Source organism: Silurus meridionalis, chromosome 25 (genome assembly GCF_014805685.1).
Source record: "Silurus meridionalis isolate SWU-2019-XX chromosome 25, ASM1480568v1, whole genome shotgun sequence".
NCBI classification, from domain to species: Eukaryota; Metazoa; Chordata; class Actinopteri; order Siluriformes; family Siluridae; genus Silurus; species Silurus meridionalis.
The window spans coordinates 6061470-6085550 of record NC_060908.1 but is presented as its reverse complement, the minus strand read 5'-3'; the positions used below and the strand labels follow the sequence as shown (position 1 = coordinate 6085550).

General features: G+C 37.0%; 1 protein-coding gene across 2 annotated transcripts; it reads left to right on the top strand.

Annotated features, from left to right (window-relative positions):
- The first annotated feature begins 291 nt into the window (after nt 1-291).
- LOC124379106 (flotillin-2a) lies at nt 292-24035 on the top strand. Of its 2 annotated transcripts, none has more exons than XM_046839212.1 (11): nt 292-486; nt 11545-11623; nt 14404-14494; nt 18904-19027; nt 19732-19850; nt 20307-20420; nt 20509-20628; nt 21017-21231; nt 21370-21553; nt 21802-21951; nt 22211-24035. In XM_046839212.1, exons 1-11 carry the CDS (start codon nt 438-440, stop codon nt 22247-22249), a joined length of 1284 nt encoding a protein of 427 aa, XP_046695168.1. In that variant the 5' UTR covers nt 292-437; the 3' UTR covers nt 22250-24035. The 2 variants fall into 2 exon arrangements, with proteins under 2 accessions (XP_046695168.1, XP_046695167.1); XM_046839211.1 differs by lacking the exon at nt 14404-14494 and adding an exon at nt 15083-15173 and having other exon boundaries at nt 293-486.
- The last annotated feature ends 46 nt before the right edge of the window (nt 24036-24081 follow it).

The window sequence follows — 24081 nt, the reverse complement described above, 5'->3', positions numbered from 1 at the left end:
TTTAATAATCATAACAGTGACTATGTGCAATATACTCGATGCACAAATCACATACGTATTAACATTAAATAAAAGTTATAAAATTACAATTTATGGCGTTATTTTCACTAATATATTGTTTAATTATATTTTTACTGACATGTATAATAGGAATAATTGGATTTCCGACATGTCAGACACAGTCGTGTGTAGGAACTGACGAGTCGCGTAGTAGGCGTGGCCTTTTGGCGAACCAGATGGGGCGTGGTTTGATGGTCTCGATGGGCGTGGTTTGATGGTCTCGATGGGCGTGGTATCCGTAGCGTAAATTCTTGCTCGACCGGAACAAATGTGGTGGTTTGACTATCAGATCTCGCCATTTTCACCAGAACCGTAACCTTTAACTCAGGGGGACTTTTAACCGTATTTTATTTTATATTTCACTGAAGGGATACACTATGGGAAACTGCCATACGGTCGGACCAAACGAAGCTTTGGTAGTCTCAGGTACGAGCGACTCGCTCATTTTCTTTCTTCTTCACTGTTGCTCAGAGCAACGCTGCGAGCGCGAGGGGAGTTTTACCTCAGCTCTGCCAGGGGAAAAGCGAACCCGCTCTCTAACGCCTCTCTCCGCGGGCTACACTGAAGAGAGAGTACGCGTGTTGTTCCGACTCTTTACGAACCCGGTTCTTTCTAAATAAAAACCGTCGTGTTAGTGTGCTGGTTCTACTTTATGGAAATGGGATTTGAGCAGCGCGCGAGCGGTTGTTAGCATGGCGAGTATAGCGCTTAGGTTATTGTAAACAACATGGCTGAATCCCAAATGACTCATCCCTCAGTGTAAAAGTGCACTACACAGCACTATATACGAGCATGTGTAGGAGACTAGTAAGTCCAATTCAGTGCCATTTAGTCTTCAGCTATTTATCATTTAAGTCTATAGTCTCTTTCTCTCGCTCTCCCTCTCTCTCTCATTCATATATATGTATATATATATGTATGTATGTATGTATGTGTGTGTGTGTGTGTGTGTGTGTGTGTGTGTTTTACATTTGATTGTATGTACATTTTGTCCAATACACATTCATAGAGTACGACATAGTGAAATGCTTTTTTACGACTGTCCAACATGTAAACGCGAAAGATAGCAATAGAATAAGGATTAAAAAATGTGTATATTAGGTATATTATAGAGATTATATATAATTAGTAATCTTGAGCAAGATGTGTGAGATTACTAATTTCGACTACAACACTGATGTGGAACCCGTCATTCATTCATATGAATATAGATATTGTCAGGCATTGCTTGGGAAATTTACTGATTGGTCACTCACTAGGTTTTTTTTTTTGCCAATATATATGTTATATAACTGTCCTAATAAACTAAAACATATAAGTGATTAAATGGTCATATCAAATGGCCCTGATTTTAATCTCATAAAGTGTAAAGGTTCCAATTCATATTTGTGCAGAAGGTTTCAGATCTAAGACTCACGCACTGACATGAGTTTACAGACATCCCGATGAATCAAATGGATATAAAAACCAAACACACACAAAAAACAATAAAATTGAAGGAAGTGAGATTTAACCTTCACCAGTCATGTGATGGAGATGCATGTGATTACAGATGGCAAAACTCTTTGTTTCCCATTTATGAATCACCCTTTTCTTATCATCTTTGTAATCCCGGTTAGTAATCTCGCATTACTCTGGCTTCTTGCTCAAGGAGCTCGGAAGAAAATTTCCAGTGTCACGTAAGTGATTGGTGTGTTTCCTTTTATTGGGACATGGCATGATTTGGAAAGCAGTCTCTGCTATCACCCAAGCTGGCATCAGTCGAGTCATGCATCTTTAAAATCAGCCATTTTGAATTGTGTAAATAATTTAGTACCCGTAACCTATATTTCTGGATCTGTCCACACAAACACACATTGACATAGTACACAAGTTGTCTCATGTACTGAAAAAAAGAGCAGAACCCTTTTTTGCTCATTTATAAAGATCTAAGAATAGTTATTGAATCAAATCTCTCTGTATGGAGTTTTTGTGGTGTTTTTTGCACCACAAAGCAAATTATGACTAATGCAACCATAACATTCTTCCTTCTGTAGAACAACAACAAAAAAACCCTCTCTAAAAACACTAATGAATTAAAAGAGTAAGAAAGTTTTGCTATTTGGTTGTGGTTGGATGTTGTCTTAATTTATCTTGGTTTTCTAATTACTCTATGCACAGTCGAAATTGAGGTTTCGGTTACAAGACGCGCAGACACTTTAAAGTAAGAGAAACATTTAATCGAACCAACTGAACCAAAGAACGCTTTAGAGAACGCTTGCATGAGGAAAACTTGTTTGTTTTTTTCCTCATGCAAGTCCAACATACATACCTATACACCTTAACAACTATGTTTAGACCTCCATTATTAATGAGTTTTCCATAGTAATTGTGTGTCAGTCTGATAAAAAAAACAGTCAGGTGTCACTGTGATCAAACATGATGAATAACAAAGCTTCTCATGAGTTATGATGTATAAAAATACTGTGCGAACATCATGTTTGTAAGAATGGAAGCCAGTCAGTCATGACAAAATAAATATGCTGCAAAATGATCAAATCCTTTTTTTATGTGGTGGGTTTCCATTTCTCTTAAATGCATCAAAAAAAAATCTGGACTGACAGTTAACACGTGTTCAGATTTTACTATATTTTTTACACCTGTCTATAAGATTTCAGCCTTTTCCCCTCCTGCATTTCCTGTAGCTGTGGTTTTTGGTCACATGCTTCAAGCTGTTTGCAGAATTGTCTTCTCACAGTCTGCTTTCAGTGTGTGTGTGTGTGTGTGTGTGTGTGTGTGTGAATTCTGATCATTTTTTATAGTTTTTATTTTTTTATTTTTGTTCTTGATATATTTGAACGCTTCCTAGAAACCCATGCTTTTCGAGAGGTCGATGAACGTGAAACGGGAGGAAGTTAAACTGAGCTGTAAAGCGCAGAGTGGCTTTTATCAACATTCACACGGCATCCTGGGTTTTTTTCTTCTTTTTTTTTTTTTTTTTGTAAACATTCAGCTTTCAAGGCCAGACACACATGCAAGCAGGGTGGAGTTTCTCCCCAAAGCATTATCTAGTTAGATCCAGATGGTCATTTATATTGAGGCAATTTTATTTCTGACAATTTAGTTGCGCTTTATAATTTCTCATATCCAGGTAATCACTTAATGGCAACTTATTGTGTGGCCTTTTATGAAGCTGTAATACAGGTCTGAACACAAATCACACTCAAAAGGTTTACGTGTTGTAGCCCGCTTTTCTTTGCTACGGTAAAATGAGCTGAAAAGTGAAAAGAAGTGAGAAAGACAAATGACAGCTGCACTTTTCCCTAGTATGGTTTCTTAAAAAAAGACATGGCGCAATGCCACACCTGCCAAGCTTTACACGTCTTTGCGTAGGAGCTAGGTATTTATTTTTTTTCAAACTCTTTTCTTTTAAATTTAGTCATGACCAATTCACTTCGCTCTCTGCTTCCATGACCCAGATAATGATTGAAGAGTAAATGTGTACTTCCTTTAAACCAACTGCCTCATTTTGTAACTTCAGCGCCCACCCTACTTGCCTCCTGTGCACTTCGACCTCTTAATAAAAAAAGATCCAGCTGAAAGGCAACCGTTTGGACACCATTGCAGAGATCTAGCGCGAATCTCTGAAGGTGCTTGAGACTATTCAAAAAAAAGAGACTTCCAGGACACGTTTTAGTGTCAGGAACACTGGAGCGCTGTATTGCTGTGCAAGGGGACTATTTTGAAGGATATAGTGTGTAAACAAATAAATAACTGACTTTGTTTGGTAAACAGAGCTGGTCTCAAAACGTTTTGATACCAACTCGTACAAATGAGTAACGAATAGGACAAATTTGTTTGTTGTGAAAGCATCCTGAAGTTCTACTTGTTAAGTGATGACTTGTACTAGTGATCTTCAGTGTTGGATTATAGAGCAGGACTGGTATAAGAATTATAATCAGAATAAATGTCACTGGCCATCATAGCAATATCTTATAGGGACAATCCCAGCGTTTCTGCATGTGAAGTTCTCTAGTGTCTACTTATTAACTCAATTTTTGATTCTTGTGTTAATTATAATCACACAATGTGGTTTGTTGGGCACAGATTGAGGACACTGAGATTTCCATGAATTTTCAGATGTATATCTGTGAGACTGAATTAAATCAGAAGTACCGTGTTTTTCTGTTCAAATATATACATTATTGGCTTAGTATGTAAATGGTGTTTGTGATTTTTAAACACTATGCACAGAGATCGGGCCAAGAATAGTAACGTAGATTAGTGTTAAGCACTTATCTAATCACAGCAATACTGAACATAGCGAAGTGGAAACAGTATTGACTAGTGGAAAAGTTTCATTGGTCAACTAGCACAGATAAATGCTAATGAATATTTTTTGTAGTAGTGAACAACTGTGTATTGTTTATTTCAGAAGATTTTACATTTTACTAGCAGAGACTACAGATGTTTACTATATGGATAAGTTTTGGGACATTTGACTTTTTTCAGCAATCTGTGGTTCTTCCTCAAACTGTTACCCCAAAGTTGAAGGCACACAATTGTATGGGCCGTCTTTGGATGTGGTAGCATCGAATTGTTCCTTCATTTGGTCACTTCAAACTTGTTTCAGCATCACTCAAGTCAAGTCAAGTTTATTTCTATAGCGCTTTTCACAACAGACATTGTCTCAAAGCAGCTTTACAGAAATCAACAGTTTAGGTGAATGGTGTGCATTTATCCCTGATGAGCAGCTGTGGCAACTGTGGCAAGGAAAAACTCCCTTAGATGTTATGAGGAAGAAACCTTGAGAGGAACCAGACTCAAAAGGGGAACCCATACTTTGTAGTGGAATTGGATCCCACTACAACACAGTGCCCATGTGCACAAAGCCGGCACTGTGAGAATATGGTTTGCATGGGTTTGGAGTTAAAGATATAAGTGGCCTGCTATAGAGCAATGATCTCAAACCAGATCTGATCTTCCCAGAAGAGTGAATGTTTTAATAACAGCAAATTGGAACAAAATGTAGAATGGGATTTTTCAAAACCCAATCTTATGGTCAGGTCTCCACAAACGTTGGCCTGTGTATGTATATGTATGTATGTACTTTACTACTAAAGCTGAATTTACTCAAGTATATTTTGAGATTTACAGCGGGGCAAATAATATAGAGATCTGTAATTTTCATCATAGGTACACCTCAACTGATTTTACCTCAACATCTTCAGCTCTGCTACCTAAATAAAAATGCTATTTAAATTAAAAAAAAAATCATTTTTTTGAAATAATTAATTTACATTTTATTGCATGAAATAAGTATTTGATACAATAGAAAAATAGAGCTTAATATTTGGTACAGAAATCTTTTGTTTACAATTACAGAGGTCAGACGTTTCCTGTAGTTCTTGACCAGGTTTGCGCACACTGCAAATACAGGTCCACTCTTCCGTAAAGGTCTTCTCCAGAGCTTTTAGGTTTCGTGGCTGTTGCTGGGCAACACGAAGTTTCAGCTCCCTCCGTAGGTTTACTAGACACTAGATAAATAGATACTTGCATATTCAGTACCTGGCTGTAACTGTTATTAAATTTTTTTATGTTGGTGTATGTGGGACAGAAAAGTGGCAGTATAGTTTGTGTTAAAGGAATTATCCTGAGGACAGTTATAGTATTGCGTTTACAAAGTGTATGCATGTGCGTCACTTTCTCCAAGCTGGCACGCTTCCAAAAAATGAAACTGTGTTTTGTTTATTGATGGTTAGATAGTGTTGCACCAATTAAGTTTGTGTTTTAGTTTGTGTTAGTGTCTGTGTGGCCTCACATCAGCACCCGGACAGCTGAGAATGTCTCTGTGGAAACTTCTGTGTGTGTGTGTGTGTGTGTGTGTGTGTGTGTGTGTGTGTGTGTGTGTGTGTGTGTGTGCGTGCGTGCGCGCGTGTAAGCAAGCCAGCCAGCAAGATAGTGAGGTTTGTTGGAATGTTTATACACACTAAAAGGAAATCTTGAGGCCTGTTAAGACCCTTAGTTTTAAAATGTCTGTATGTACCACATGACTGAGGTGCACTACTGGGGCCTGTTTCATATTACACAAGAGCTTGAATGTAGGAATTTTCAGTCTGTGAAAGACTGGCTTTTAATGCTCTATTTCAGAGGTCCCCAGACTTTTTTCTGTAAGGGCCACGTAATTTTTAAGAGAAACCTGTTTATGCTTATTAAAAGAGCATTTATACTATGATGATGATTTTTTTTATATTTATTGCTATTAAAATCAAAACATTTACTTACTTTTGCATATATTTGGTGGGCGAATCTAACAAATAATTAGGCTATGGTAATAACTAGGGGTCAACCGGTAGTTTTAAATTGGATACTAGATAAAAAAAACTAAAATAACACTCAATGCAAAATAGTATTTTATTACAAAAAAAAAAAAAAAAAAGAACCAAATCATAAAAATGTTATTAAGGAAATAAATATGAATATATTAATTCATAAATATATTTATATAATCAATAAATTATCAATATAATATAGCGGTCTCCGGGAATCGCGCCATCTCATGTAAAAGCGAACAAGACATGGCATCAGTGATTCGCCTCTAGAGGCCGCTCTCTTAATGACAGCGATCTGTATGTATTTTTTAAGATTGTTCCAGCAAATAATGATTGGTGCCTCAACCTCTATTAATAACTAAGATACATTTTATTTAAAACCCAAAATTTATTATCAAATGCAGATATGATATGAGAAAATATTGATTTAATTAAATTTGCTAATTATGTCTCTGTCATTGTTCAGAGGGCCGTTCCAAATGGGGGCCGGCTGTAATAGGCCTGTGGACTGTAGTTTTGAAATACTCATGCTGGTAGATGCTGCAGGTCAGTGTATAGGGTATGGTCAGGGGTTTTTGACTATTGGGCTTGGGGGTTTTTTTGTTGCTTTTAAATGCTTAATGTGACTGTTTGTAAATGAGAAGTTCTAATAAAAAGAAACAAATGCATTAAGTCTACAACATGATTCAAATCGAAAAAAACCAACACTAGGTAAACACACAGTGGCCATTATACTCCAAGCATAAGCCAGTTAATATTTTTAGGACATTTTGGTTTGTGAGCTGAGCAAAGTTCTTAACATCGCAACTTTATAGGGCTCTGTTTTGCTGCTTCGAAATGCACTTTGTTTTGAAGAGCATGTGCTTTATCTGTTTTTCTTTTTTTTTTCTTTTTTTCGATAAATATTACAGTACATTTTGCAGCCAGAAGTCAGAGACATTTAGTCTCCAAAAAATAAACGTATATTCATATTTAACGTGTTTGATTTACTAATTATGGGAAATAGAGGTTATTGAACCTGCTCCATATCTACAATGACGCGTACAAACAGCTGACCTGGAAAGCAAACTGACTTCCTCGCATGTTCTATAGATGTGTGTGTATATATAGTGTAATTCTGAAATAGAGGAAAGACTCAAGTAAAAAAAAAAGTGTTCGGTTTCACTGCTCATGCATGCTGTCTATACTGCAGTAAAAAAAAAAAAAAAAGAAGGGATGTGGTTGAAAGGAGTTTCAGATGTTGAGTATTAACATTAGCATAAAACCTAAAAAAAAAAAAAAATACTAATAATTTTAGGCTGTTTCATTGCATCATTTCTCACATGACTTCAGTGTTTCAGTGAAACTTCCAGTCATGTGTGTTCTGAGATCACTGATCAGACTGTGTTTGCCTGGAGTTTGCCCCAAATTAAACTAAATTATTACAGCTATTCCGAGTCGTTTGTTCGGTGTTTGCAACAATAATTCAGCTATCAAGCAGTCGCTATAATTCAGTTTTTCTCAGTTGCTTTGAAACATTTCTCGAATCATCCTTAATATAAGTGCATTCTCAAAGCAATTTGTACAAACAGCACAAAACATTGGATTTCTTGCAAAAGCCTGTACTTTTCTCTGAAAAGTATGTATTTGTGTCAATGAACATCTCATTCCCATCAGAATAACAGGTTCTTTTGTCATCATTCACAAACAAAATTATTAGAATGTTTAGTCGTGTTGTCAGTATGATGCTGCACAGTTTCAGGATTTCTTGATATAAACTTTGGTTTTGATCACAGTGACTGAAAATGCACAAAATTTGACTTTCTTCTGTTTGGCATTTATGAATTTCAACAGCACAAATTAATTTATTTGATTTATAGCGATTGCAAGAGACATTCACATTTTTACTGTACTTTACAAGTGTTCGTTTGTTTCTTAGTTGTTCATCGATGTTCAGAAATTGTAATTCTGTGTTTTGTTTTGTCTGTCGCCAATTGAAGGTTCACAAGATTCAAGTTTGAGCTGTTTCTTGATTGGGTTGATCTGATGCCGTTCACTCGCCTTCATTAGTGACATTACAGATTCATCTGTACAATTCATCAGTTCAAGACATTTACAAAAAAAGATTTATAGAAATTTAAGCTTAGCAGATGATGGTTTAACCATTTTGCATTCAATGACTTTATTAACTGATGCTGAGATGTTTTGGGGGTTAAAACTATTCAGGTGAAACCGCTATAATATTTTTTTAATCAACATGAACATAAACACCTGATAGTGTAGGAAACAGAAGCAGTTGTACACAATCGATATACAAAAGCGTTCGCAATTTGATCAAAGCAACAAGAAATGTTCTTATGATGAGCGCAAATGACTAAAGGATGTGGAGGTTGAACAAGTAGTTTTGAGAATTTCATTTCCGATCTGAGAAACGCTCCAAAGCAACTAAGAAAAATTTAAGCCCATAATTTATTATGAATGTTCTCTTCAATATTGTTATATATTTTTTTTTTACTTCCTACTTTTACTTATTCAACAGCAAGTAAAAGAATCAGTGTGGAGCTCAGTCCTGTGTTTTGAGTTTGACAAATTTTGGCAGTGAATTTTCTTTAGTCATATTTTTGGACAATGATACACTACCGTACTGCTGGAAAACCTACATGATCTATACAAAAGTAATGGGACCCCTGACTTTGTGGTTCATCCCAAAATGTTACCACAAAGTTGAAGGCACACGCTTGCATGGCAATACCCCTGTACACAAGGTCAGCTCCATGAAGCCTTCTATAGAGCTCTAACCTCAACCGTATTATAAATCTTCAAGTTGAATAACCCTGCATCAGTACCTGGCTTTATTAGAACCCTTTCAGCAGAATGAGCACCAATCTCCACAAGCACACTCCAAAATCTAGTGGAACATCTTCCCTGAAGAGTGGAGCTTATTAGAACAACAAATGGGGACTCAAGTGTGGAATGTAATGTTCGAAAAAGCACATGATGATCTCATGGTCAGGTGTCCACAAACTTGTGTCTATTTAGTCTATAATGGATGTTCAAATAATATGTCATATAATGGATAGTCATATAATGGATGTAAATGTTTGCTCAGCCCTAAATGGCATGGTTTTTTAGGTCATTTGTAGCTATTTCTAAATCTTTCACCTTGGTTAAAGCCCCAGTTAAGGAAAAGCAGCCCTAAAGCAAGAACCTGCCACCATCATGCTGCACTGTGGGAATAATTCTTTTCTTTTTTTGTTGCACCAAACATACCTTTTGGAATTGGTTCAAAAGACCATAATACATTTCCACATGGTTTGAGGCGATTTAGTGCAACTGTTGGATGCTTTTTTTTAATAAAGCTTTTAGCCCAGATATATGATGACTATTAGAGATTGACACATATAGAAAGTAAACAGCACCCGTCATATTCCTGCAGCTCCTTAAATGTTGCTGTAGGTCCTTGGTAGGTGTCCCGTTTTTGTTTTTTGGTAAGAACATGCTTGGTTTTTCTCTATTTGTTGATTGTGGCATACCCTTTGTTGATGGTACCACGATTATACTGTGAGAAAACTGAAAGTTTGACGGTGTTATCTCCTCTCAGTTGCATTCTTATTGTGCACCACATTACTTTTTGCACATTTGTGGTTTTCCTTGTGGCTCAACTTGTGGTGAGACGTGATCTTTGCAGCTGTTAACCAATCAACTTGGTCTAGATGTGCGAACAGATGTATATAACAATGTGGGAAGCTCTGAGGATTTTAAAATAGGTTTCAGTGCTTGGGGGATTTCTTGTACATTAACCTACATACACGTTAACACGCACAGTTTGCACTGGTGCAAACCTTAAATCTACATTTCAACTAGGGATCCAAGGCTAAGTGTGGTTAAAGGTTCTGTAGTTTCTATTATTTTGGAGCTGTTATTACCCAGAAATCCTTTTTATTTCTTTTAACCCTGTGAAGCTTGACATATGAAATAATTGACAGAAAACATTTTTTGGGGGGAAATTAAAGTGTTTATGGGGTCTATAAAAAAAGGTGTGATGTTGCTGCGAGGTGGAGCTGGAGGTAGCAGAGCTGAAGATGTTGAGTTTTTCATTGGGAGTGACGAGGATGGACAGGATTAGAAACAAGTTTATTAGAGGGACAGCGCATGTAGGAGGTTTTGGGGACACAGTGAGAGAGGCGAGATTGAGATGGCTTGGACATGTGCAGAGGAGGGACATGGGGTATATCAGTAGGAGAATGCTAAGAATGGAGCCACCAGGAAGGAGGAAAAGAGGAAGTCTAAGGAGGAGGTTTATGGATGTGGTCAGGGAAGACATGAAAGAGGCAGATGTAGAGGACAGGGGGGTATGGAGAGACATCTAAAAATACATACAGAAAAATAATGTTTGTATTCTGAATTTTTTCTCTGAATTGGTAAATATAACATATTATGATAATCATTTATTTGCTTTACTAAAAAGAGCAATATTAGCAAGCTACAACATTAGATTGGATGTACAAAAATCACAAATATTTCAATTCCTCTAGTCCATACAAGTGAAAATGAAATATTTGTGATTTTTGTACATCAGTTATAAATGTAAATCAGTTAAACATGATTTTAAGAAGACATTATTTTTATAGCTTAATTACCTTATATACCTGCTGTATCATGTGATACACATATTTACAACACAATTTTACTATAACATTCTTTAAAAAATATGAATTTTTAGTTGCTTCGAAAAAGTACATATTCGTATTAAAAAAATCAGTAACATTTCTTTAAATCTGCAAAGATCTTCTGCAATCCAGCCATATTGGAAAAACCTGCCTAAAGTCTGCTATTGACTGCAGAGCATAGATAATTTCAATAGGGGGGAAAAGTCTTAGATTGTATTCAACATGTTTTTGAGGAAAGTATTGTTAATGCAGGTGGTGCAGAGGTCTCAGAAAACAATGTATTAAATACGATACATTTGGCGTTATAGGGTTAAAGGCATGCTCATCAGGGACAAACATACTTACAAAGAACATATTTACATTTAATCACCGCATTATCTGTGTAAAGCTGCTTTGAGACAATGTTCATTGTTAAAAGCGCTATACAAATAAAAATGAATTGAATTGAATTGAATTGATGACACAGTAAGATTTTTTGTTGTTGTGAATAATTGATTCTCCTTGCCTCTGTTGTGTTCACGTAGGTGGTTGTTGTGGATCTGATAAGAACTACACCGTTGGAGGATGGGCATGGGCATGGTGGCTTCTCACAGACATTCAAAGGTAAGTTGTCTGGTAATCGCTCTTCTTTTTATATTTATATTGCTTTCTTGTATTTTTACTGCTTCTGCAAGTTTAACTCCCACATGGATATGTTTAATGCTTTAAGTGTCTCACATGACGCAGCTGGCTACAGCTGAGAAGTGGATAAAGCTGCAATTTTTCCATGAATCCATGATTTATCACATCAAAGTATGCAGCACATTATACTGCTGGAACTTGAAAATTCTGATTGCATTACACAAACCTGTTGTGCTGTTCTTTTTCCACTGTTACATCACTGCTAACACTTCCTTAATTCTCCTGATTATGCCAAATACATTTTCAAAGGCACTGAATACGAGTACACGAATACCGGTGAACTAAATATTTGCCTGCAAAAAAGTCAATTTTGGTCATTAGAGAAAATCGCAATTCATTGTGCACATTAACGTGATTGATGATGGTTATTTATTTAATGGTTTGCAGCTTTTTGCTTAATGTCGCATTATTAACAATCTGCCTTAATCCTCTAAAGTTATGTGCTGAAGCCCTACCAAGTTTTTCTTTTTTTTTTTTTTTTTTTTTTGGAAAGCTGACGATGGAAATAGTATTTAGCAGTGTTCAGGGGTAAATAACACATCAGCCAGTTCATGAAGAGCCAAGATGGGGCCTGCGAATGTGTAAACACAGTTTATCATCAGCCCATTGCTCTTGCACACACACTGCAGTATGTAGAAAAGCAAACATGCAATTTTGCTGCAAGGTTTACTAAAGTTCATCTTTGTTGTATTCAAGCAAGTGGACCAGCCTCTTTCAAAAACTACAGAACTAAATATTCTATGTCAAGTATCAAGTATTTCTCCCACATTGTTCTTACACCAGTTACTTTGTTTTAACCTGCTATGTTTCTTTGTTCTGTTTTTTTTTTAGCAGTTGTTGATTGAAACTGCTTATGTTCCTAAAATTATGCCATTTGGTTTCTTTTCTCTTAACATCATCCTCTTTGCGCAATATGCCAACCTGCTCTGCTTTGTGTTCAGTCTTATCTTTGGCTGAAATGCTTTTGCTGGGACCCTAAGCTTGCCATTTGGTGAAAGAGAGCTTTGTGCAGTGGGGCACTGTGCCAAAAATACTTTGGATTGTGTATGTGTGTTGAAGGAGACTGTTGTTAGAAACTAAAAGGCATGTGTGGAATTCCATGACAGCTATTTGAACTAGGCCCATATAGCAATTCTGTGCATCAGATGAAGACATGCATGGCTCTGGATCGTAAAAAGCTGAGCTTGTTGGTGCAGTCAGGGCGGTGTTCTGGAGTCCTTCCTCCCCACCGTCTTCCTGCCATGAAGCACAGCAATCTGCTTTGTTGCTGCTGTTAGTGTCACAGTAATCTAATTTGATGACATAAAGGAGGAAAAGCGAAGCCACTGTTTCATGGTAGCAGATGTGCACAGGCACAGAGGCTGAGCTCAGTGAATACACACCAGGTTCATTCTATTTGAATCATGGCTACTTGGGACATGCTTTCCCTGCTGCCAGGGTAGTGAGATGTGCCTTGGAGGATGGTTTGAAAGCATACAGCCCAGTCACGTGACCATCATTGTCTAATCAAGCACCCACAGGAGAGCTGGCAGATGAGGAAGCTGGGGTGCAGGGCAATTAGACATCGCTTTGACCTTCTTTAACTGCTTGTGGACTCTGTTGTGTTTTTTTTGGTTGTTGCTGCAATAATGTGCTTTCTCAGATTTTTAAAGAGCAACTCCAGTGAATATAAAAAAAAAAAACATATAGCCTTGTAATTTCTTATTTTGATTATTTCTGACCAAATGTACTGGAATACTTGCCCAAAGTTTGAGGTTGCACTCGAGTCTGCCCATGACAGGTCTCTCGTTAAAATCTCTCTTTTGTGTGTCCGGTTTAAGAGGAGCATTTAAAAGCTTCAAATTCCATGATTACAACACACAAGTGGCCAAGAACACAGCATGGAACACCGGACACGTTTCTGGTCCTGTGTTCCATGCTGTGTTCAGCTAAAATCGGTAACTTGGGAAAATAATCAAAAACACCTTCGCAACTTTACATTTCTATTTGTAAACTCGGGACAGGCTCCTCAACCCCGAGTTCAGTGAGTGCCTTTGATACAACGTGGCCGTTAATAGCATGAAGTGTAACCAGTGCTGAACATTTTACTGTAAGCTTAAGATCAGTCTACCTCCAGACATATTCTTATGGTAAGCGCTTCTGAATCGGGGAAACTGTGTTGAGAGGGAAATATACAGAACTCTTCACAGCTGGCTAGCTTGTTGCTGACAAACATGGAGACGTCGGTGTTTGGGTTTCTTCTCAATTTAGCTCAAACGCAGAAATGTTGAATATGGTGTAATTCAGATTCCCCCACGAAGTTGAAAGCAGCTATAGGACGTATTGCAATATTTGTTATTTTTAAGGTCACAAACACAACAGGCTTAATAAAAAAAAAAGTCCACGGTCTGTGGGAATGGCCGAATTTCACATATTTATGGAGCATTTGCTCTGGAAAAAATAAAAGAAAACAGCATGACCACTACCCCCAGAGATGTTCCAGGTGTAGGTGGTCATATTTCAACATGGCAACATGGGAGGAAAATAAAACAGCTGGAGTTGCTCTTTCGAGGGAACTAAATCCTCTGATCAGTGGTCTGTCTTTAACCTTTGTCTAACACCTGATACCCAGAACATGTCTTTCTTTAATGCGGTGATAACATTCTGCTGTCCTTTTATACCCTTTTTCCCCCCTTTTCCTCTTCGCTCACCTGCCTGCAAAGAATTTCTCTGGAAGTAATAACCATCCTGTGTCGCTGTGAGAATATCGAAACATCGGAGGGCGTCCCCCTGGATGTGACCGGGGTGGCTCAGGTAATCCGATCCAGTCTGAGCAAACAAAAAAAAACATACAGACAAGCAAATCCACTGGACTGAACGACAACAGCAAGGCAGCTGGAGGCAAAATAAACAGTGGTAGCAGAAAGCTGGTCTGGATATCTGTTTTCTCATGCACATTTTCTGCTTCCCCTGCCCTGGGCTTATACACACTTTTACTTACGCAGTGCTGCTGCTTTTATGGTTTTCTTCTGTAGTGAAGGGGAAAGAGAGTCAGCTGTCACCAACACACTCTTGGCTTTGCTACACCATCATGTGTTGAAGAATTCCATGTGCACTGTCTTTAAGTAAATATATTATACTGGAATCGATTTATCGATTATCGTGTTCTTCATTAATTTGATGAAAATAGGACGAACATTTGGTTACATATTATAGTCATTGCACATGGATCACATGTCTGGAGTGAAGTTTTTTTTGTTTTTGTTTTAATTTTTTTTTTTGTACGTGTTCATGTCCTCCCTTTTCTATTGTTCTTTCCTTCTGTCAATCTCCATTCCTTTCCGTAGACAATCAGCCCATTTGTTTTTGGTTTGTTCTTTCCTTTCTTTGCATCTCCTGCAGGATAACACTAGAGATTATGACTCTGCAGCCCAAGTGTGAGGATGTTGAGACAGCGGAGGGGGTAGCGCTTACAGTCACAGGGGTGGCACAGGTAAACCCAGAGCACCTACTCTTTTTAACAGGCTTCCCCCAACCCCACCCCACCCGTTTTACCGTTTCACCTATCCAGTTTTTAGCTCCAGTGCCAGACTTGCTTACGCAACACACAAAATGTTTATCTTTCATTCTAAGTTTCTGATTGCACATTATTTGGATTTTGAATAAATTGATTGGTTTAATTTTTATATATATAAAAAAATTTTTTTTTAATCATCCCAAGCCAAGCATGCAGTGTTTGTGGCCCGAAGTATAAATCGTGCATTTTCTTATAGACTGATCAGCACATAAACCTTATTTTAAGCATGGTTTTTGCTGATAATTATAATTGCAAATCAATGGGAAGACAACAGTAACAAAACTTTGATCAATAATCTACCTAATTGATATTACTGATATTTTTTAGATGTATAAAGTGATCCTCATGTCTTAACCAGAAGTTGGACTTTGGCATGGATTTTATCATGCAGAAAATCAGAAATCTTGAAAATCAGCTCCTGGCTCGTGCATCACTGATTTTCATTTTTCTTTTACTCAAATATTGACGCATGCTTATTTATTTCATACATATTGGAACTTCTAGTGTACTTTATGATACCAGATGTTCAGCTAGTCGCACTAGACACTTAGCCCAGTCCTGCTTCAACAGATTTGCTTCACATTTGATTGTCAAGGAAATTACATACTGAGAAACTTCTCTAAGCTACACGAGTGCTTCCTGCATAATGTATTTATATTGTAGCAGATTCCTGTTGCAAGTTTTAAATTTGCAGCTTTAAATAAACCATTTTCAGGGAATTGGAATTATGATTTTCTAAGGGGGTTGCTGAGATGGCCAAATGATTAGATTTTTGGGACCACGTGTATGTAAATGGTTCTAGGAATTAGTATAGCATGCATAATAATAAACAGAACAACTGTGTTCGGACCCCGAACAACACAATATAAATATGCAAAGGCCACAATTAATATCAGTTCAAATAAGCTTACATTTTATATATATTGTAAGTAGAACTATGGATCTGTCTATACGCTAATAAATCAACATTGATTCATTATTATTATTATTATTATTATTATTATTATTATTATTATTAAATGTCAAGGATACCATGAATACATATTATTTTATAAGGTTTTTACATCCAGTCAATGGTCAATAATTCATCAGTAATTAATGCTATTTTAAACAAACACATTTGACTCTTTTTCATTACTTTGCATCCTGTAAAATCTTAAGAGGGCAGAGCCGAGAAGAAAGGAAGGAAATCAAGGAAAGGAAATGAGAAAACTCAGCTCTTGAGGCTTTCTAATATACCATAAGGGCGTGAGACATAATAAGTCAAAAAGAACGAATTCATATTTATTTATTTATTTATTTATTTTTTACTTATTTCATTCAACCTTATTTTTTCCAGTTCCCTCACATTTCTTTAATTCACTTTGCTCTTCCGTTTTGTTTGATCCTGTTGTGAGAATGATTGTACTTGATGGGGGTAGAGGGTTGTATAGTCACAGATGCATACAGCTGTAATTTGAATGTCTGCCTGAGACGTGCTCCCTCTGTAGGCTGAAATTAGTAATGCATATTTTACCGTCACACTGAGATTTCACTGATTGAATGAATGAATGACCATAGAAAAAATTGAAATGACTTCAATAAGAAATTATTCACAAAAGAATATTGTATTTATAATCTTTTTAAAAATTTCATTTGGACCACCACTGTTTCATGGCGATCGTAATGAATCGATTTAATCAGGCAAACTGGCAAATCAACCAACACACTTTGAAACACTGGGAGTCATTTGATTTGACTTGCATGATATTTCCAACACCTACATTTGCACCATCAGTTAAAAAAAAAAAAAAAGTTTTTTGTGATTGCTCACTTTTTCTTTCTTTATCTCAGTGTAAGTGTACAGCTGCAGGATGCTGATCTGAGCCTGGCAAATTGTGAGACAGCTTACATTATCAGCTGGTCCCAGATCAGTGCAAAAGGAAACCTCCTGCCTGCAGTCAAAATCTTTTGTTAGTCCTTAAATCTATCTGTCCAAAAAAAAAAAACCCCAGCTCACTCTCTTTCCATTTCACATCGGAGGAAATCAGTATGTAAAACTGTTATACATATATAGCAGTTCAGTTCAGTCTGCTATCAGTCTCATTCATCATAAACACAGGCTATTTATATATACAGTGTTGTTGTTTTTTATACAATGCTCCAGTGTTAATCTCAATATGTCATGTTTTGAAGTATGTGTGAGATTGCGAGGTGTTTATGAAATGTGTGTGTTTTTTTTTTTTTTGGTTTGGTTTCCTGTTTTGAGACAAAAACAGAAACCCATTTAAAAACAATACTCAAAAGTCAAAAGGGCTGTTGTTGAAAGTTCTTGTGAATTCCTCACTCGTGGTTATTTGGAAGCTCTAAATTTGGATAATTCGTCATTTTATAGGGAACTTTTTAGAATTGGAATTTTTTTGACTCTGGAATACAGTATATTTTTTTTAATATTATAATTATAAAGTCAACCCTCCTGATTTGGTCTCATTCTGCCGCTTTATAAATATTCCTATCTCTCAAACAATTGGCTGTAATTTAGTGACTGGGTCAGAGACTTTGGTGCACTCATGTGGTATTAGGTATCAAACTTGGTGTTCTTGCATTCATGTAGGTATGATGTAATTAAATTAAAGTTAAAGAACCACTGAGGTACATTTTAAACACTGCATGTTCTGGTGATTAGTGAAAGGATGGATATGGTATTGGCCTGCCCAAGTATTTTATGGTGCTCTTTGGCTATAATAAAAGGCTGTCCACTCATCCCTCTTCTTTATATGGGTGTGGATGATTGAAAGTCCATTTTAATGCAGTCACATGGCAGATCAAAGGCACAAAACATGGCATTGAAAGTGAACATGGCGGTAATGCTGCTTAGTATTCAGTGCACATCCAACATCCATCATCATGCTTCACAATAAATAAAAGCTAACACCGGGTGAAGATCTGGATGTATGACTAAACTCCTGGCTTAAAGCCCTATTGATCTACTTTCTCATACAATGTACAATGTTATTTAATTAGCAGGATTGAGACTGTTGCTTTTTATGGGCAGTTTTAAGTATTTTTGTTCTCAAATTTAATGTTCTCAAATAACGAAGGAAAAACGTTTTGTTAGCTGCAAACTGTGTAATCTTTGATGGAATCTATTCGGATATGCAAGCTTTTTATGAAGTAGATGTAGCCAGGTTTAGCTTGCTAGCTAGTCTGTTTGATAGAGTTGCTATTTAGGGACACTGGACATCACTAGGCTATCAAACATCTACATAATCTCAGGAAAGATTAACTTTGTTCACTTGTAGTTTAACTTCTCTTTGTTATAATCTTCTGACACGCCACCTTGGTTTAAACAGCCAACACTGTATACAGAAGCTCCTCTCTCTGGCTTCTTTATTAGTTTTATTAACAAGTCAAATTATGTCCTTGGGTCGTTTTTTTGCATTACAAGTAATTCAGAAACTGCTCTTAGGCTTGAATTATAAATTGACTTCAATTCAACAGGTTTTCTGTTTTTCCTCAATACAGGGAACACCAAATCTCACCCGTGATGGGTTTAAATATAAATGTGTTGAGCATGACTTCATTGTAATTGTTTTTCAGGTTTTTTTGTTTTATTTTGTGTGTGTGTGATTTCCCTGTCATAAGTGTGTGTACACAATGATTTCAGGTCAAGGTAATGACAGACCATGAGCTACTCTCGCTTGCCTGTGAACAGTTCCTGGGCAAATCAGTGGTGGAAATTAAAGGGGTCATCCTGCAGACACTGGAGGGTCATCTACGCTCCATACTGGGTTGGTCCGCAATGTTTACTTCTATGTGTGCAAATATCATATTCATACACCATCACATTGAGGCTAGAATATATATAGTGAACCTCACAACATATAGAATCAGAGTGATTGTTAGGTTTCTCTCCGCTCCAAGCATCTTGTTTTCCCACTCGTTCTTGTTCAGTTTCTCCAATGCTAAATATTCAGAAATATCAGTTACACATGCACCAGGACGTGTATGCAAGATTTTCAAGGTTTACTGACCAAGAGAATTAATATATTGACCTCTGTGCGTTAAATATCAGTACATGACGAAAAAAAGCGTTGTTGCTGGTCATACTGTTTTTGATACAAAAGTAAGCATCTTTTATAAAGCCATGACAGTCGCAGCATGACAATAAGCAATGAGGGATAATAAGACCTCGCACAAAGTAGGTAAATTACTCCCGGTAGAATAACTGAATTGATTTGGAGTATTACCATATATATATTTGATATATCACAAATGACCAGGTAACTCAAAACATGGACCTTAATGTGGTACGGTTCTTAAAGTGCACCATGATGGCAGGAGGATATATATCTTTTCACTCATCTAAGAATTTATTAGTCCTGCTCTTTGAGAGTCTAAGAGAGACCAAGGACTTCCTCTCCTCCCCGTTTTTCTGCCCTGTGACATTGGCATCAGCTCGTTGTTTTTATTTTTTATTTTTTGTTGGTTTTAGGCACGCTGACAGTGGAGCAGATTTACCAGGACCGAGATCAGTTTGCCGCCCTGGTGAGGGAGGTGGCAGCTCCAGATGTGGGCAGAATGGGTATCGAGATTCTCAGCTTCACTATTAAGGTGAGCTGTTTGTACCTGAGTTCTGTGTATTGTGCATTTATGTTTTACATTTATATGTAACATTGATTTACTAAAATAAGCAAATAAAATTTGGCATGATAAACATTTTAATGGTATTTTATACCTATATTTAGTTGCCAATCCTCTTTAAAACATTTCTTAATTACAGTTCTCTCCCATTTATGCAGCATCATTTACCTCTCAGAAAATGTACTTGTGTAGGTGGGGAAAAAATAAATGGACATGTGATCAGTATATAGATTTTGTAAAAGCATTTGGGTGCTTTTGTGGTGGATTATATCTTTGAGTTTCAAAACCACCTATGCCAGCCTAGATATGACTTTTATATGGTACTGATCTTTGGGGTGTGTGTGTGTGTGTGTGTGTGTGTGTGTGTGTGTGTGTGTGTGTGTGTGTGTGTGTGTGTGTGTGTGTGTGTGTGTGATCCACCATTAGGATGTCTATGATAAAGTGGATTATCTGAGCTCGTTGGGAAAGACCCAGACAGCAGCTGTGCGGAGAGACGCAGACATTGGTGTAGCGGAAGCGGAGAGAGATGCTGGAATACGGGTGTGCACATGGTGTTTAAAATCAATCAGTTTACATCGATTTTGTCTGCGCTTATATTCACTCATGCTTTGTCTGTCCTTTTTTACAGGAAGCAGAATGCAAGAAGGAAATGATGGATATTAAGTTCCTGGCAGACACTAAAATGGCCGACTCAAAGCGAGAGCTGGAGATGCAGAAAGCTGCTTTTAACCAGGAAGTCAATACAAAGGTATTGATTGATTAAATTAGTAGTTGGGTATTGAAAGATGGGAAAGCTTTAACTTGGGAGCAATGTTTAGGTGGTCACTGGGTTTAATCTTAATTACCAAGAATCTCTGTTAGTAGTGCAGACTTTTACATTTTTTTATTTTTTTTCCCTCATGTATTGTGTAACATTTATGAAATGTTTTAATTATTTCTGAAACTTAAAACAATGAGGTTGCTCCACCCATGCCTTTGGGATATTTGCTGTTGAGTTGGGAATTCAATGGTGAGACACAAGCTTTTCCAGATGTAGTGAGATCAGAATCTGCACCACTTCAGTGCCTGGGGACTGTAATATTTAAAGTGCATCCATTAGCTAAAGTGCATCCATTCCTTCTCTCTCGCTTTTTCAGAAAGCCGAGGCTCAGCTAGCGTATGAGCTGCAGGCAGCTAAAGAGCAGCAGAAGATCCGTTTAGAAGAGATGGAGATTGAAGTGGTGCAAAGAAAGAAACAGATCACCATTGAGGAGAAAGAAATCGTCCGGACAGACAAGGAGCTGATCGCCACAGTGAAGAGGCCTGCTGAGGCCGAGGCTTACAAAATGCAACAGCTGGCCGAAGGACAGAAGTATGTCGAAAGGGAGATATAGTGGGATAGAATAGTTGGATCAAAAACTTACACTGAATCTGTATTTACTCAGAAGGTTGCAATGTAGAAAAGCTTAAAGCTCAAGAGCAAGAATCTCCATTATCATTTTTTTAACAGGGTGAAGAAGGTGCTGACTGCACAGGCCGAGGCAGAGAAGATCAAGAAGATTGGAGAAGCTGAAGCAGCCTCAATTGAAGCTGTGGGTAAAGCTGAAGCAGAGAAGATGAGGCTTAAAGCTGAGGCCTACCACCAGTACGGAGAGGCAGCGAAGATCGCACTTGTCCTAGAGGCTTTGCCCAAGGTATAGATCAATACATAATATATGAATAGATATGATGCGTCTTAACATGTACTCAGTATTGTATTGGATTCTGTCATGTCTCTGGTTGCTGTGAAATCTGATCAAATTTGAATACTGACCCTCACATGAATCAGCATTAGCTTTCCCAGCATGCTCAGCTGCTCTGTGATGGGGAGGAACTAGATGAGTGGAAATGAACAAGAAATTCAGTTTAGGATTTAACCGACCTATATGATGTCTTTGCACAGATTGCTGGAAAGGTGGCAGCTCCTTTGAGCAGGACCAACGAGATAGTCATTCTGAGTGGCGATAACAGCCGTGTGACCGGGGAAGTGAGTCGTTTGTTGGCCGAGCTTCCGGTTACAGTTAACGCTCTCACAGGAGTCGACCTGTCAAAGGTAAAACACACCCTGGTAGCATAGGACATCATAGATATCAGTGCAACACACTATAGGATATAAAAAATTTCATTCGATTTTCAACAATCGCCTACAGAAATGTGTCGAAACACAAGTGAAATAAATACATTAAGGTTTAAATTAGTGGTGAACACAACACTTTTAATAATTTTTTATATTTACATATTTGTTTGTTTTTCTCATTACATTTACCTGCCTAATTATTAAGCATAAACTGACTGTTTTTCTTTTTTCTCAGATGCCTTTGTTGCAGAAAATGACCAGTGCTCATGCATGAAGATTCTTCACCTCCTTGGCCTTTTAGACACAGTTAAAAAGCACTCTTTAATGCCTAGTTCTGCCCTGGCTGTAGGAGAGGTATTATTTTATCTTTAGTGCCATCTGTGTGTCAGACCAGACTGTGCCCATTGTTTATAATTTTTATCGTTCCTGTGGTATTCTTTTTATTTACTGGTGTTTTTTTTATTTTTAAATGCCATCAAAATGGTGAGGTTATAAACCAGTTCTTGCATTTGCAAGTTAATATTATCGTAAATATCAGCACACAGATAAGAGCGTGTCCATATGTCCATCTGAGCTTCGGTTCAGTTTCGAAGATGTTTTTTTTTTCCATTTACATGATTTGAGCGACAAATTATAACTCATCTCAAATGTCTTTTAGGAAAGGATTTTTTTTTTTTTTTTAACAAAGGGAATAACCTCAGCTGTTACACTAACATCTCTTCACCTAAACTACATCAGGTTCAGTCAGGTGTGAACGTGCACACCATTTAAATTAGCTACTTTTATTTTTCTCTCTATTTGTATTGCATTTAAAAGGTGCATAATCTGTTTACTATACAACCGATAAATCGCTGTAACTAAAATGCAATATAATAAATATGCATACGTAGTGGTCTATCAAATTGTAAAGCAAACTCCAAATCTGACATGTTTTTTGTGACGGTGATGTAAATTGATATCACTTCGAATCACTTGTTTGTATGATAAATATTTGGGCTAACAGTAGTTTTGGTAACAATTAATCCTAAATTAGCCACAGGCAATTGTACACCTACTAAATTGTAGGTAGTATGAAGCAGTCTTTACATTAATTTTTTTTTTTTGTTAGAGTTTGAATTGTGTTAGTGCGCAATGTTGTTTAGCAGTCTGTTAATATGTCGATCTTCTTGCAATTAGATTTGTTTAAGGTTAGTCGAGTCAGGGTTTAACAAGGCTCGGACATGGAAGGTGTGTATAAAATCGGTGTAGCAGTTTCGTTTGTTGCTGAATGTCATATATTTGAATACAAGATAAATGTTTGCAATGTCTGGATGCTGCTCCAGGGGTTAAATGTGAAATCCATATATAATGATCCGGTGCAGTGTGTAGGTTCTGACATTTTATCCCAATCCAACTGCTATATTGTGAGATTTCTGGGAAAACATGCTCCTCTTTGAAAGTTGTGTACAGACTCTTTCACAGCCCAAGCGGCACCCAGTATCGGCTCATTGTTTTGATTGTTCTCCTGGGAACTTTTGTCTTGTCTTGAAAAGCTTTATCATCATCAGTTTAAACATTTCCATTTCAAGCAACTCTGTCAGGTATTTCTAAAATTTTATCATAATTTCTAATGAATACTAGCAAAATGTAACTATACTTATAAATATATGACAAATATCACTGTGGCTGCAATATATTAAATGCTGTATAAAAAGTGACAGACTATGCAATATTTTGTAATGATCTATGTGATGCCTTGTTAAACCAATGCTTTCGACTCTCATATCTATACTGTTTGTCGTATCCCAGAGTCGTGTTTTCGCCCACGCTGTGATGTGAAATGTGAAATGCCTTACGCTACTGTATACCTATACCTCAACTATATTAAACAAAAATGTAATGTAACAACTTATAGAGAAACTCCTCTAATATCTAATGAGAAGAAAATGCATGGCAGAAATGTTTTTATTGTTTTCGGGTTGTCCTGCGTTATTGTTACCTGAATGTGGAACATTATGTCACGCATGCAGATGTATGAATATGAGAATATTTAACTCGAGTTAAACAAACATTAACTTTCATGGTTTGGCATTAACTTTTTTTTTTTTTTTTTTTTGGGACAAAAAA

Coding starts and splice junctions, on each gene's coding strand:
- LOC124379106 (XM_046839212.1), top strand. CDS start 438: ATGGGAAACTGCCATACGGTCGGACCAAACGAAGCTTTGGTAGTCTCA. Junction 19,028..19,731: donor TCATCTACGCTCCATACTGG/GTTGGTCCGCAA, acceptor TGTTGGTTTTAG/GCACGCTGACAGTGGAGCAG. Junction 20,421..20,508: donor AGAGAGATGCTGGAATACGG/GTGTGCACATGG, acceptor CCTTTTTTACAG/GAAGCAGAATGCAAGAAGGA.